The sequence below is a fragment of the Micropterus salmoides genome, unplaced genomic scaffold (genome assembly GCF_014851395.1).
Source record: "Micropterus salmoides isolate LMB-PRFRI ecotype aquatic unplaced genomic scaffold, ASM1485139v1 Ms_hic_scaffold_2, whole genome shotgun sequence".
Taxonomy (NCBI): domain Eukaryota; kingdom Metazoa; phylum Chordata; class Actinopteri; order Centrarchiformes; family Centrarchidae; genus Micropterus; species Micropterus salmoides.
This window is the reverse complement of record NW_024041150.1, coordinates 40,811,879-40,827,715: the sequence shown is the minus strand read 5'-3', so window position 1 is coordinate 40,827,715 and position 15,837 is coordinate 40,811,879. Positions and strand designations below refer to the sequence as shown.

Below are 15,837 nucleotides of genomic sequence, written 5' to 3'. Positions count from 1 at the left end.
TTGGTTTTTGCATTTGTATTATTCTTGGTTACTTGTAGGAACATATTTCCACTTTTATTGTCTCTCAAAGCCTCCTGGTTTCACCCACAGTACTCCAGCCAGGGTACATCCTGGTTTCTGAAACTGAATTTGAAATTTACATGCAGAAACACACAGTCAGGATACTCAAAATATCCTGATCATAAGAGGGGTATTAATGTGCCAACTGTTGGATGGATGAGAAATAAAAAAGGAGGCTGAATGTTTGTACAATGTATGACTATCTGAAAAGCAGTGGAAGAGGTACACAGGTCTTTTAAAGCTGGTGTAGCAGAAACTAGCAAGAGATTGCTAGATTTTGAAATGGAAGAAATCCCACCCCATCATACTCCCTCAAAACACATGTTCAATACAGGCAGAGTGCACGCAGGTAGGCAGGTAGGCCTATAACAGTGCCATGACAGCCAAAGATACCCAGACTGTTCTTATCTCAGGGTGTCCAATACCAGCGCTTTCAGAAAAAGTGACAAAACGTAGTTATTTGACACCAAAAGTACCCTTCAGCTTCTCTGAGGCGCTTCCAGATGGGTCTCTATGAGACGCTCTGGGGCGTCTCGTACACACCGGAAGTGCTAGCTAGCTTGCTACGTTTGTGTTAAAAGGTGTTGACAGGAATTTCAACAACTAAAATGGCTCTAAAATAAAATGCCTACCCCAGCTTCAAGTAGTCAATTATAAGTAAAAGTCTTTCATTTAATATCTTACTTTAATTAAAAGCACAGAAGTATTATAATCAAAATGTACCAGAAGTATCAACAGTAAAAGTACTTCTTCTACGGATAATTGGCTTCATTATTATATTTTAGATTATTGCATTATTAATACTGATAAATCAACATGCAGGTACCAGTTAGAGGAGCTACTTTAAATCAATGGCAGCTGGTGCATTTTCCCTCTCTGGGTGATGCTATGCCAAAAATAAAGCAAACTTACATTTACTCAGTTGGTCAGACACTTCTGTCCGTAGCAACTTACATTTGAGGAACAACATACAAGCATCAGTAAAGTCAGAGATCAATGAGTAACAACAGATACTAGTAAGAGCAGCAATAAATATTAGAAAGAGAAAAACTCAGACCTGACGATGGGGCCAAAAGTAAACCCCTTTGAAATATATTAGCACAAAATGGAAATACACAAGTAAAGTACTAGTCCCTCAAAAGTGGACTTACTTGAGTAAAAGTATTTTTCCACCACTGCTGTTGGATAAATCTGATCTGCTGATAGCTTTTGGAGGAGTTTTCCTACACACACACACACACACAATCTTTACATAATCTTCTATCTTCATGACAAGCTCCCGACCTTTAAGTCAGTGAGCTTTAACACTCACGAAACGACACCTGCGTGTTTGTGTGTTTTAACTGTGCCGATACAATCAGAGCTGCAATCATCGATGACCGATAACATAACCCCCCCACATTTGCTTAAGATATAAATAGATAGATAGATATAAACACTATAATAATAATCACACACAATAATCAACACCAATGTAGCTATTGGAAAATATGCAGTATAGTACAACAATATTGCATATAAAATGTAGTAGGATTACAGAATAATATATAATAAGTTGTAAGTTTAATATAACATGTAGTGAATATGTATAAGCTTAATTGGCATGAATGTTGAGCTTGCAGATGTTAAAGCTGAGTTACATGTTACTGAAAACAAATGTTTTCAAAAGAAAAGACAGATGAATAATCAAGAGAAAAGAAATATAACAGTACAACCCTACAGACATCTGGACAGAAAGAGAAACCAATAAAACAATCTCTGAACCTGAGAGGAAGTGAAACTAATACAACACACACTCACATCGAGTCAAGTATCGAGACTGCAGACCATTTCATTCGTTACACTGACATGATTCCTGACAAGTCCACACACAGTCCATTGGATGTGTGTGTGTGCAGATTACAAACAGAAACAGACGCTCATGACTGAATCTGAGGCTGAGTTTCTGTCTCAGAACCACAGAGTGAGAGAGGCTGGCAGGACAGCAGCGCCACCGTGAGGTCACTTCTGTATCTGCACGTGACAGCCACCCTGCAGGAGCAGAAAAAGAAAGGCATGCTGGGATACAGATTACGTTCCCAGATAGATTTTTTTTTTATAAACATTATTTTTTATCATTTATAATTTTCAGGATCTGCTGATTATTTTCTTGATGACATACTTGATGTTTTCAGCTTCAAAACAAACAAAACTGCTGTTCTCTGCTCCCATGCTATGGGCTCATATTTGTGTCAGTAGAATCTGAATTTGAATTATTTAAATTTGAATTTAAATTATTAAAAAAGATAAAAATACGGTATCTGTGGCTGTCGTAGGACGGTTATAAGCACGAATTTATGGCATAAATATCCTGCCATGTTTCAAAACTGAAAATAAAGTTCTGAAAGTGTTTGAAAACTCAAAATCTTACAAAACTCAAAAACTAAGATTTACAGGCTTGCAAAGTGTTAAATAAACAATAAAATCTCTGCAAACATGTTGTTTTTTAGTTTCAAAACGGCAACTTTTTGTTCTCCGGGGGTAGTAGGTTGTTTTTCGGGTTTGAAACCTGTAAATGGTGATCTGAAAACTGGTGTGCAAAAGAAATAAAGTTTTGAAACTCTGAAAATGGCCCTTTTTTCTATCTGTTGAAGCTTCTGATTGATGTGTTATCAATTTTGACTCTTTGTGTTTCCACCTGGGTAGCTGTGTGCAAACTTAGCTCACCATGTGCTGTTTGAGTGAACAATACTGAATGTTAGTGTTTTCTCAAAGACCACATGCTGTAGGCGAAGAGAAATGAGGGGATTTGTGTGGAGAGTTTAGAAAAAAGGGTGTGCTTTTTGAACAATGGAGTTATGGTTTTGAAATTTTAGTTCAATAGCCTGGTTATAGTGTTCAAGCAATTGAGAAAAACTGTAATAGGTTATTAATGAATCTCAAACCCTACAGTGTACATTTCAGTGGTGGACAGTACATTTACACAAGTACTCTACTCAAGTACAAATTTGAGTACTAGTTTGCGTTGGAGCCATACTGAGAGTTCTTTAATTTAAATAAGAAAATGTATGTTTTGCGTTAATTTTTGATGCTGTGATTTATGAATTAGGCTTCTTGACCTGCTCCTCCTTGATTCTCAGTCAGTTTTCTGACCGCAGCGCTTCACATTAGTAATATCAATCATGTGTTGGTCTTTTTGTTTATGTTCTTTATTTTTTCGTTGTTGGAAAGACAACCGGAGTATAGATAAATAAATAAATTCTTTGGTTATTAAAATTAAGGAACTATCTCCATGCGTGCTTTTGGAAGTATGTGTGTCAGCGACTCCCAACCTGCCCCTCCGGGTGGCTCCTTAGAAAGATTTGTCAGCCATTTCATTAAGTCTTTTCTTATAATGCTATTTACTACTTCTACTTCACCGCATCTCAGAGGGAAACAATGTACTTTTTAATCAACTATGCTTACTGTATAGGACAGCGTTAGTCACTAGTTACTTTACAAATTAAGATTTTTGTTCACAAAACACGAGTTTATAAAATCTGAATTTTTTTTATAGATTAAACTCTCTCCAACAATGATTAGTCGATTAAACAATAAGTGAATTCACAGAAAATTAATGGGAAACTATTTTGATGGTTTAAGTCATTGTTGGTTCCAAGTTTTCCTTTTTAATAATTTTAATAGTTTGGATTTATTGGTAATAAAGTTGAGGTTTGGATTGTTGGTTGGACGCAACTAGTATTGTGAAGGTGTCACTTTGAGTTCTGGGTAACTGTGATGGCATTTCTAATTTTAAGAATTTTTACAAACCAAACAATCAATCGATTCTACTTACATACTTTTAGTTGAGTTACATTTACAATGCAGGAGTTTTATTTACTTACTTTACAGAGTATTTCAGAGTAGTATTATTACTTTTATTTAAGTAAAGGATCCGAATACTTTGTAAATCACTGGTAAATGTTGTCGTATACTGTATGATGTACTCAAGTCATTTCATAAAGTCAAATATATTTAAATTGTTTACCAGTAAATCTTGTTCCATTTACACTAAACACTGAGCTCTCATGGGGGAAAAATGTTACAATTTACCTGAATAATTCATTTGCAGACATTTCTGACGACCTCCATGGTTAATAGGCTCTCCACGACACCAAGTAAAGAAGAAAGGTGTGCCCTCACTCCAGATCCAATATTGGTCCTTGAATACAGAGAGAATATTGTTCGTATACAAGAGTCAAGACAACAGTCATTTAAAAAATAACTTTCGCCCATAATATAGTCACGAATAATATACCTGTTCTGTATTAGAGCCTCCAATCCATGTTTCTCCTGGATTTTCAGTGACCCTCGATGTCATCGCCTGAATGGTATTCCTGGATGTTGTGTGCAGATGCAAGGTGTCTACGAAAGAGAAAGAAGCAAACACTGTAAATGATCCTGTCATGATTAGGCTTTGCCTCTGTTACGACCCAGCTCGGAAGGGGAAAGGGAAGCCTCTTTGTTTTTTGTTGCATGACTCGTAAGCAAACTCATTGTGGCCAATCAGATGTGACTGTAGGCAGGCTGTCCACATACCTGTCCTCTGCAGATCTGTGCCTGGGCCAGTTCAGCTGTTGGGGGAGGCTTAACTCCAGTAAGAAGACCAAGAGTCTGTGGGTTGTCTAGCCTGCTGCAGCTGAGGGATGTTGCTGTAGTCTTTGGCAACCTTCACCGCGTGGACACGATAATGTTTACACTTTTTGTCTAAAAGACAACAAATGTAACATTAGTTGACAGTTGCAACATACTGTGTGGTTTTCCATTGAGTGAGATCAGCACCCTGTTCTCACTCTAAGTATAGTTTTCCAGTGAACTCCCCAGGCAACCGAACCGCAAAAAATCTTTCACGTATGACTTAGGAAACTTTGCCTCTCTGGTTGATGTATGCTGGTCGGTGGCATGATATTATGTAACGTTTTACCAAAATGAAACTTCTCCACATCCTTCAGCCATCGTCTGTTGAGCACGATTTGAGAGAGTGCCTCATATGCTGCAGAACGAGACAGCATGCAGTCTTTGGCACTGCTCACCGCATCCAGTGGCTGATGTTGACATTTACCAAGGGCCCATTCATGCGCGCCACAGACATGGTGAAGGACCCCTCGCCACATACCCTAAAATAAAAATATAAATTTTAAGTATAATTACAAATGCTGTGAGACAGACATGAACATCCACCACCTGCAGGAGTTAATCGCTGTAGTAGACTGTACATTTCTGCCGAGATTTTATCGGTGGTAATTTCACACTTTACAAGCTGAATGGTAAGACCTTCCTGCCCCGTGTGCAGTGATTACAAACAAAATCAATTTGTGGCCATTATACTCACTATGAACTCCTCTCGATTGTCCGCCAACTGGCAAAAAAAAAAAAAAAAAAAAGATCCAGACAACCACGGCTGCGTGACAACGCTGCCACAAAACACGTGAGTCGCAAGCTCGCAACTGTGTGGGCGTATCTCCGCAAAGTGGATGTTGAAAACTCAGGTCTGCAATACGAGTGCAAATGTAATGTAATAAAGTTTCCACCTTTTGAACCTCAATTTTCAAGTTTCAAAACTTTATTTCACACTTTTGCACACCAGTTTTCAGATCACCATTTACAGGTTTCAAACCCGAAAAACAACCTACTACCCCGGGAGAACAAAAAAGTTGCCGTTTTGACACCGCGGCCCTTGTATTTCCCTTCCCCACATGCCTGGATTTCTGTTGTCGTCCCCACTACAGAACTCCTCTGTTTTTTACTGTAGATGCTGTGGTATTGCATTTTCTAATCTCTTCAATTTTCTCAAATTCACAGTTGGACTAAGCATTCAATGCAGCAGTGATGGTAAATTTTAAAGTGAAAAGTTGAAAAGTATTCAATCTGTACATCAGTGATGAAATCTGCATGTGTGCATCTGTGACAATCTCTGTAATGTTCAGTTCCCCCAGAAGCCGATCAAATGTCTGTATAAAGACGTACTTCTCCACGACCACACTGTTCATGTTGGTTTGTCATTTGTCAGCTGTAACTACACCGGTTATGTCCTTGTAGTCATGCTCCATAATTGTGTAGGTGCAATATTGGGCGGAGTTACCTATAGAAAATCTGACATCACCTGATTAGTGAACACACAGAGAAATTCAATGACTAACCTGGGGAGTCCATCCTTCCATCAGCTGAAACAGAGAAAAGGTTATTTAATGTTATATGTGATACCATGTGCATTATCCAACCACAAGGGAGCAAGGGAGTATGCAATATGCAGGTAATGCAACAGATAATGGTACTTATTACAATACAGTTCTCTACTTATCCAGAGCAACAACACTGTCCTTTGTTCGCAAGTGGTCAATGACCATAACGCTGTTGTGCTCCCAAAAGTGCGTTACAGCATCCATTCCCAAATTCATAAAGCGGAAAAGGAGGGCAACATTTGAGAAGTTACTGCCAGAAAGTTTGTATGTTTGTAGACAACATGAAGTCCCCTCTTTGTATTTCATACTTCAGGACTGGCCGGCTGTTCCACTTCCAGAGATTATGCCCATGTGTCCACAACTATAAATGAGAAGACAACACTTGGTGTGGTTAAATCCGTGCGCATGATCTTTTAACAACAACCAGCCATCGCATAGCTAACAATTTAAGGTATTTAGGTCTGAAGTTAACATTAATGCAAAGCATCAAATTAAACTGGAAAAAAAATCTACTTTAAGTGATCCAGGCTGCAACATTATCCAACAAAGGTTAAAATCAAGGATGATTGATTTTAACCTTCGTTTGATAACTATGACCTGTATGACAGAATCTTCATAGACAAGCTGCAACATTGCATCTACAGAATTTAACAGATTGAACGCTGGGCAAAAAATAATCTTGATTAACAGAAACATACTTTCTTACCTGAAAATCAGTTTTTGGGGATGTAAAATTCACAGTGTTGCTAACAGAAACATGCTGCTTCTCGTGTGAGCTTGAAAAGGAACTGGAGTCTACGAGATTGATGACATCGCCGCAGCTCTTTTGTGATTAGTCAAACTGAGAGTGTTACAGCTAACCCAGTGCTACAACACTCCCCTCTCTCCCCTACATATTATATGCGTCAGATGCCTGATTAAAACAAATACTGGACCTCAGATTCAGAAGGATTGCTGTGACACAGATTAATGTAATCACTGTACATCAACCCTTTGCTGACCTGGAGAATCAGTATTTTTTCTGAAGCCCTTGACTTAAAACATAAAATGATTCTGATAAGGATTTAGTTCATCAGTAATTTGCAGTAATAGATCACTGACAAATGTATTTTTGCATCAGTGTGGGGCAAAGTAAATACCTCAAACAATTAACAGTCTGTAACAACGTGCCTGGCAGCTGTGTGGTGTTTTACCTTAAGACATAATAAAAAATAGATGTTCAGCTTACGCCTACTAGATAAATGCCCGATATAAAATATAAAATACAATACAGTACCTTTATTACAGGTAATATAATCAACTGCCGGCTGTCAGATATGTCATTTTATAGTTTGAGTTCCACTTAAAAATGATCTTACATGTTGCTTTAGTGATCACATTTTACAGCTCTGGTGGTTACAAACATTATGCAAACAAAATTTAAGCTGGACATGGTGAACTAATGCCGGTAAATGTGTATTTTGGATGTGTGTTTTGTCTTTAGTTCCTGATTTGGTGAGAGATGGAAAGATATGTAACTTCTTCCTCAGTTCCTAGGAAGATCCGTCATCAACTGTATATAAGAGCTGGTGTTTCTCTGGTTCAGCAGCTCCAGACAGGACGACTGAAGCTACAGACGCTGAGAAGGAAGAAGAGAAGATCGTTCTGCAGCAGGTTTGCTCACAAGCTGTCATTATATATTGACCTGACTGCCACTACAGGTGGTCTCTTCCTTAGAGAAGTATTACTAACATGTCCCTGTCTGTCTTTATTAAAGGTAATCATCATCTTCAACATCTGCATCATCTCCACCATGAAGACGCTGACTCTGTCTGCACTTCTTTGTGCCATGATGGCTCTGACCAGAGCTGCTGGTGAGTATTACTCCATATGTGAGTGAGTGTGAAAGAGAGACAGCTTATGTTCATGTGTCTATACACAGCAACAAGGGTAGATGAAGACATGAACTCACTAGTGGGTCAAAATGTCCTTCCAGCTCTTCCAGACGCAGAGGATGAACCTGGGACAGAGGGAACTGCTGTCCAAGGTGAGTGAATATTTGTAATGGTGCTCTCTTGTAATCACATATGAGACATGAGTATTACTGCATGTACAGAGAAAGAAATGTAAATGTATTCATAAATAAACAATGTAAACAGCAGACAACTTAAATCAGTAACTATATCAAACTGTGCATCTCTTCCAGACACAGAGGCTGGAAACTGGACCAACTCGTTCACTCCAGGTCAGTGGATACTTTATCAGAATTATACTAAAATACACTTTGTCATGATGTTCTCCTGTAAACAAACAGAAATACTGCATCTATCTACTACTATAGACTTATTATCCACTCTTGTTTGTTTTACTGCAGGAGAGAGTCGTGTTGTCAAGAGGTTGACATTATGTCCTTTTGGTTGGACTGCTTTCAAGGGTCGCTGTTTCCTCTACGTTCCACGAGTCATGAGTTGGGCTGCGGCTGAAGTAATCAGGATTATTTTTGTTTTATTCTGTTCACTACTTTCTACAATTTCTACTTAGTTAATTGCAGAGGTGCAGCCTACACAATATACACACAGAGGTACAGACAGTAAAGGTGATGTTGCTATAGACTAAATGAAAAATGGTACAAATATTTATAGTAGTGTTAATAATAACAATCGTAATGTTAATGATTATAATAACAATAGGACTAGTAACAATAGTCGTTGCAGCAGAGGGTGTCGAGCAGGAACACGGGGGCAGCAGGTGACCCGCAACCACAGATCCAAACTCCACAGCTCCAGAGCCAGAAAACCTGCAGGAAGTGATAGGAGGAGAGAGGAGAGGGACGAGAAAGCACAAGACTACCAGAAAGGGGAGAAGTTGTGTTAGTAACATGCAATAATGTGATAAGGTTGCATACAGAGGGAGAGAAAGTAGAGGAGAGAGGAGCTCAGTGCATCATGGGAAATCCCCCGGCAGTCTAGGCCTATAGCAGCATAACTAAGGGATGGTTCAGGACTCACCTGAGCCAGCCCTAACTATAAGCTTTATCAAAGAGGAAAGTCTTAAGCCTACTCTTAAATGTGGAGATGGTGTCTGCCTCCTGAACCCAAACTGGAACCTGGTTCCACAGGAGAGGAGCTTGATAGCTGAACGCTCTGGCTCCTAGTCTACTTTTGGAGACTCTAGGAACCACAAGTAACCCTGCATTCTGGGAGCGCAGTGCTCTGGTGGGGTAGTAAGGTACTATGAGCTCTTTAAGATAAGATGGTGCCTGACCATTAAGAGCTTTGTAGGTAAGAAGAATGATTTTAAATTCTGTTCTGTATTTTATGGGGGGGGCACTAATGAGCACTTCGATCACCAGAGAGGAGCAGAGTGTAATGATAAAATTCAACACGTGTCTTTTTCGACTTCAGACTTAAACAGTCCAAACACACATGTTGTTCCGGTGTTATTAGGTACCTCTGATACAAAATCTACCCGGTCTCCAACTTTTAGCTGCAACACAATTAATAACCAGTGTTCAACATCGCTGTGTCGTTCACCTCTCTCTCTCTATCCCACCGCTCTCAGTCCATCACTTGTTTTTTTCTGAGTAAACCCTGATTCGATAATAACAGACTGACACCTGACTATTGAATAAACAACCAATTACATGGACTTGAGAGCTTCAAGAACTACATAGAACGTGTGACATTTCAACATCTTACCAACCTAGAAATTACTCCATATTAAAGCAGTTAAAACTATTACACACCAATAATAAATTCAACCAATTTTCACTGTACATTTGTTACTGAAATAAGCATTATATAAACCAAACTAGCAGGGTGCTACAACAGTAACGTGAGTAATTGTAATTCGTTACTTTCCACCTCTGGTTAATTGGCATCAATAAACAAACTTCTTTCTATCAGGCTATCAGGCTTCTTTCTCTGCTGTAGAGAAACTGTCGGTCCATGGGTGGACACCTTGCATCCATACACAACATCCAGGAGTACCATCAGATTCAGACGATGATAATGAGGGCCACTCATTATCAAAGAGAAGCATGGATTGGAGGATTTGATGCACAACAGGTATTTTTTTCATCAACATATGATTACATGTGCAACAGGTTAATCAAGGAATAATTGTCTTGACTCTTTTAAACATACAATATTCTCCTCTTTATTCAAGGAGGGATACTGGTTATGGATTGACGGGACACATTTTGGCTTTACTCACTGGTGTCCTGGAGAGCCTAGCGCCTACTATCTTCAGCACTGTCTGCAAATGAATTATTCAGGTAAATTATAACATTATTTTACTTAAAAAGTATGTAAGTATAATCTGGAAAATATAGGCATACTTAAAGTATGTAATTAGGAAAATGTACTTAGTAATAAAAGTAAAATGTCGCATGGGACTGTTGTACTATTATATATTCATTACATTATCATTTCTCATAGCTAAATGTAAACCTAAATGCTGCTGTAACTGTTAAGTTGGAGTAAATTTTGAACTTTTTTTGCATCAGACTGCAAATAATGATAATTTTTACTATGGATTAATCTGTTAATTATTTTCTCAATTGACTGATTGTTTGTAAAAGATCTGAAAATAATAAGAAACGTCGTCACAATTACCCACAGCCCAAAGGGACACCTTCACAACTAATGCGCAAGATTTAAGGATTTTTAATACATTCCCCTCATCACAATCTGTATTCATTATTAGTACTATATATATTATTTATTACACTTCCGTCATTTACCTGGCTTTAAAATACTGTACATTTTCCACACACTTATATATTTATTTAAATGTATTCTTTATTTGTATACTTCTTTATAGTCAATATATATTATTTCTATTACTTTATACTTTGATGTGCAATGTGAGCAACTGTGACACAAGAATTTCTCCTCTGGGATCAATAAATTTTGATTCAGTCCACACCTCTACGTTAATGACAACAAAAAATAAAATTATTCAAAGGAAAAGCAGCAAACCCTGAAATCATAATTTACATGAAAATGACTTCAACCATTAAAATAGTCGCTAATTAATTTTTTGTCATTTGACTACTTGCTACAGCTTTATTTTTATAAACTGGTGGTGCGTTCATAACAAAACATCACTCTTTTTTATATTTATATTTTAACTTTTCATGTTTTGCAAGTAAAAATCTTAATTTGTAAAGTAACTAACTAATCTGCCTCCAAGTGTGAGAGTGATGATGTTCAAACGGACAACATATGCCAGGATGAATGATCTGTCTACATAATGATGATTCATTCAACAGTTTCAGGTTTGCTTTCTGACTGCTGTGTTTTTGGTTCTTACAGATCAGAAATGCTGGGACGACCGGCAATGTGATGTTCACCTCCCATCTGTCTGTGTCAGAAATGTCAGTTAAAAGCGTGAAGTACCTGTCAAACGCACAAACACTGATCAATTTTTTGTTTGCGTGTCTACGAGGAAACTCGTCTCTCTTTACGCCTACAGTTTCATATTTAACCTGAAGGCTCTGTATTTCATTTCACATCTTTTCTTCTTTTCTATTTCTGTAACGCCACTTAAAGGGGAATTATGTAGTTTTCAGCGAGCGGCCACCACCGGTCTGTTTTAAGATTGCAACCAGGTGTGTGCTCATACGGGTGCTCACTTGAACTCACGAGCGAGAATATTCTGAAACACAATCGCTTTCTTACAGAGCTCCCACAATAAACACGGAAACACCAGCATGCAGGCTTTGGCTTTTTACAGATACCAAACCGGCATATTGGCACAATACTCCATATAAAAAAAGACGATATAGACATATAGACATACTCACCGGGAGACAGCTTCACACAACATGTTGGAAACTCAGGCAACTCCCACTGCAACTTTACAATAATATTGTTATCAGCTTGAGGTTTAACTAATCCATGTTCGTTGCATGATGACATTACATTTATGCATTTAGCCAACATGATACATTAGTGTTAGCCCGCCTGCTTTTGTTTATAAAGTATAAACTACATATAGCCCCTTTAAGGATAAAGCGACAAAGCGTCTCTTTAATACGAGCAGACTGAATGTGTAATGAAAAGAAAGCTTTTAGCACAACTTTATTCTGCAGAGTGAACTGTTCTTTCTTCTCTTAGGCAAAATTAAAAGTCTCAAGAAGCATTGAAACAAGCTGGTCTGTGTTATATCTCCTGTTTGTTTGGGTACAATCTTCCTGGATCTCAAAGAGCTTCATCATGTCATAATACTGTTAAATAATACTGAACATTATAACTGTTGGGAGCACCTAGAGAAAATGTCCATCTAATATAACTTAATGAGAGATGGTACAAGAGTGATGTGATTCAAACCTCTAATGGATCTTAATATTTATAATTTCCAAAAGTGTCTGACAGCATTTGGTTCAGTTTAACCCTCCAATTATTTTATGGACAAAATAAATAAACAAATAATGAAGGTATATTTCATCTAATAGACCAAAGGCTTTTTGTATTCCTATCCCACATTACTATCTCTGGGTACCATCTGCAATGGAAAACGGAGGATGGCGGGCCAAAACCGAGTTAAGTTGAGTTGAGGCGGGTTGAGTTGGTACTGGTAATGGAAAAATGGCATAACAATAATACTACTACATAAACAACAAATAACAGCAAAACCAACTAAACAACACTTAATCCACAAGAAATTTAATCTTACTTAACATTAACCAAACAAAAATACTTCATATAATATAAATCAACACTCATAAATATCTAGCAGAGAATGAAGCTAAAACCCTGGACATAACAAGCAGTGGTAGCGTCCAATTGGGCCAACTCCCCTGTAAATCAGCTCCTGCTCCAGGCGCCACCCCTTTAAACCAGCAGACTACATGAATCCTTCCAGGGTGTGGAATCCCCAACACTGGGAAGCTCAAAATAAAGTAGTTATAAAAACAGAAAGACAATCCAAAAGTAACTAATTTTGCATGCTCCAAAAAGATACCTTTGTATGGTCAACTAAATAAAGTATAATGTATGTGAAACAAAGCAAACAAAGTGTCCTGTATTTGTTCCTAAATAAATGTTTGCCACAAGTGTATGTATAATGTGTCTGGAAAAAGTATAGAAACCAATCCTAAGGAAAAATAATGGCATAAACTAAGGAAGTGTAACTGAGTAAGTGTAAGTGCATGATGGCTGTGTGGCCATGCCCCCCTCACTGAATAGCGGACCTCTATGGGGAGGAGTTTCCTTGTAGAAAAAGACAAAATGATTACTTGGCAGAATTATGGATTTTAGCGTGCATGTCTTTTATGGAGTGCCTGGGGGAAACCCACTCAAACACGGGGAGAATGTGCAAACTCCGCACAGAAAGGCCTGGGCTGAGCGAGGTGTAAACCCAGAACCTTCTTGCTGTGAGGCCGCAGTGCTGCCCATTAAAAGAGGTGAAATAAACAAAACAGGGTTTGGGTGGGAGGGATGTGAGAACTGGGAGTGAAAACAGTTTAGACAGGCTTATATACGTGAGTGCGTGTGATTGGATTAGAGAGGCACAGGTGGATGAAATGAGTGAAGCACGAATGGTTGATTGGAGGAATAGAATGAGCTCCTGTTCCTGAATCTCAGTTTACATAACACCGTTAGTAGAGCAGCCCTGGCTGAGAAGTTGGGGATGAACTGATGGTAGAGGCCAGCCATCCCCAGGAAAGATCTTAGCTGCTTCCTTGTCTGCGGGAGAGGACATGACTCAATTGCATGGATCTTTTGAACCTGAGGTTTAATTAACCCACCTCCAACGGTGAAACCCAGGTACTCCATTCCTTCTTGGCCAGGACACATTTGGCTTGATTGATTGTCAAGCCGGCAGAATGTATGCAGTCGAAGACCACTTTGAGATGCTCCAAATGTTCCTCCCAAGTTGTGCTGTAGATGACAATATCATCAAGGTATGCACAAGAAAACTCAGACAATCCATAAAGTACCTGGTCCATTAGTCTTTGAATCATTTAGACATTTATTCATCCTACACAGACATGTCAAATTTGTCATTTGATGATCTCAAATGTTGCCTGTAAATGTGTATTTTGGATGTGTGTTTTGTCTTTAGTTCCTGGTTTTGTGAGAGATGGAAAGATAAGTATCTTCTTCCTCAGTTCCTGGTAAGATGTGTCATTAACTGTATATAAGAGCTGATGTTTCTCTGGTTCAGGACGACTGAAGCTACAGACGCTGAGAAGGAAGAAGAGAAGATCGTTCTGCAGCAGGTTTGCTCACAAACTGTCATTATATATTGACCTGACTGCCACTACAGGTGGTCTCTTCCCTAGAGAAGTGTTACTAACATGTCCCTGTCTGTCTTTATTAAAGGTAATCATCATCTTCAACATCTGCATCATCTCCACCATGAAGACGCTGACTCTGTCTGCACTTCTTTGTGCCATGATGGCTCTGACCAGAGCTGCTGGTGAGTATTACTCCATATGTGAGTGTGAATGAGAGACAGCTTATGTTCATGTGTCTATACACAGCAACAAGGGTAGCTTCCTATTGTGCAATGGGCAAACTAAATAAAAAATCAATATGGTATATTTCATCTGATTGATAGGAGGCATCATGTATTCTCCACACTGGGTATTTGATTCTATAAAATTAGTGATGGCCACTTTCATTGATTTTTAATGGTTTTATTCAAACTTTAACTGTCTCTGGCGTTCCCAGTTAAAAAAGACCGGTCTTAGGAAATTAATGTGTGAGACTACAGTATATTATATTCAACCAGCAGATAGAAAAAAAATACTATAAATTCAAAACATAAGTGCAGAACTTGTAATGATGACGAGACATAAAGTTGGGTAAAAGATGTCACACACCGTGTGGTGATAATTCATGCTTTATTTGATTTAACAGTTAAACAGAACGGCTAATTTTTGTCAGGAACACCTTTAATAGGATACAAGGAACAAACACAATAGGAGGGTTAATCGAATAAACAGAACTATTTAAGGAACCGTTTAATCTGTAGTCCCCCTTGGCCCTGTCACTTTGTCACTCTGCTCCGCTGTCACTCGCCTCCTCCTCTGCCTGGCGGTGGCCACGGCTCTCCTTTAATCCTTCAAGGGTCCTGTGCCTGCACTACGCAGGGTACCGCAGCTAATGGTGAAGCTACTGCAGGTTATTAACACGCGCTTGGCGGCAGCCGCCTGAAGAATTTCAACTAATCAACAAAAATGCATGTTTCTGTCTGGCAATTAGTCTAATTAAGTAACGTTTCACGATTCATGTGTTTATAGTTGTTGTTGGAGAGGAGAGGAAAGTAGGACAGGGTAGGAATGTAGGGGAGACAGCATGGGAGCAGAGAACAGCAGAAGAACGTGTCTTGAAGCTGGAAAGCGGCAATATCTGTCATCAAGAAAATAATCAGCAGATCCTGAAAATGATAAATGATAAAAAAAAGATAAAAAAATATTCTGTTCTTCTCCTGCAGAGGTGATGTCACGTCCAGTTACAGGTGTGACCTCCCGTTGGCGCTGTTGTCCTGCCAGCCTCTGTCACTCTCTGGTTGTGAGCCAGAAACTCAGCCTCAGATTCAGTCATCAGCATCTGTTTCTGTTTGTAATCTCTTCTCAGGAATC

General features: G+C 38.7%; 1 protein-coding gene and 1 long non-coding RNA gene across 2 annotated transcripts; one reads left to right on the top strand and one right to left on the bottom strand.

Moving 5' to 3' along the window:
• Positions 1 to 730: 730 nt before the first annotated feature.
• On the bottom strand, positions 731 to 5,189 carry LOC119912314. The gene is made up of 5 exons (XR_005446119.1): positions 5,003 to 5,189; positions 4,618 to 4,785; positions 4,337 to 4,443; positions 4,132 to 4,240; positions 731 to 2,091 (listed from the first exon to the last, which is right to left on the bottom strand). It is a non-coding gene; the product is annotated as an uncharacterized LOC119912314 (long non-coding RNA).
• Positions 5,190 to 7,701: 2,512 nt separating this feature from the next.
• On the top strand, positions 7,702 to 12,395 carry LOC119911964 (type-2 ice-structuring protein-like). The gene is made up of 9 exons (XM_038730935.1): positions 7,702 to 7,707; positions 7,797 to 7,913; positions 8,017 to 8,113; positions 8,236 to 8,286; positions 8,446 to 8,484; positions 8,614 to 8,723; positions 10,172 to 10,306; positions 10,407 to 10,515; positions 11,558 to 12,395. Exons 1-9 carry the CDS (start codon positions 7,702 to 7,704, stop codon positions 11,626 to 11,628), a joined length of 735 nt encoding a protein of 244 aa, XP_038586863.1. The 3' UTR covers positions 11,629 to 12,395.
• The last annotated feature ends 3,442 nt before the right edge of the window (positions 12,396 to 15,837 follow it).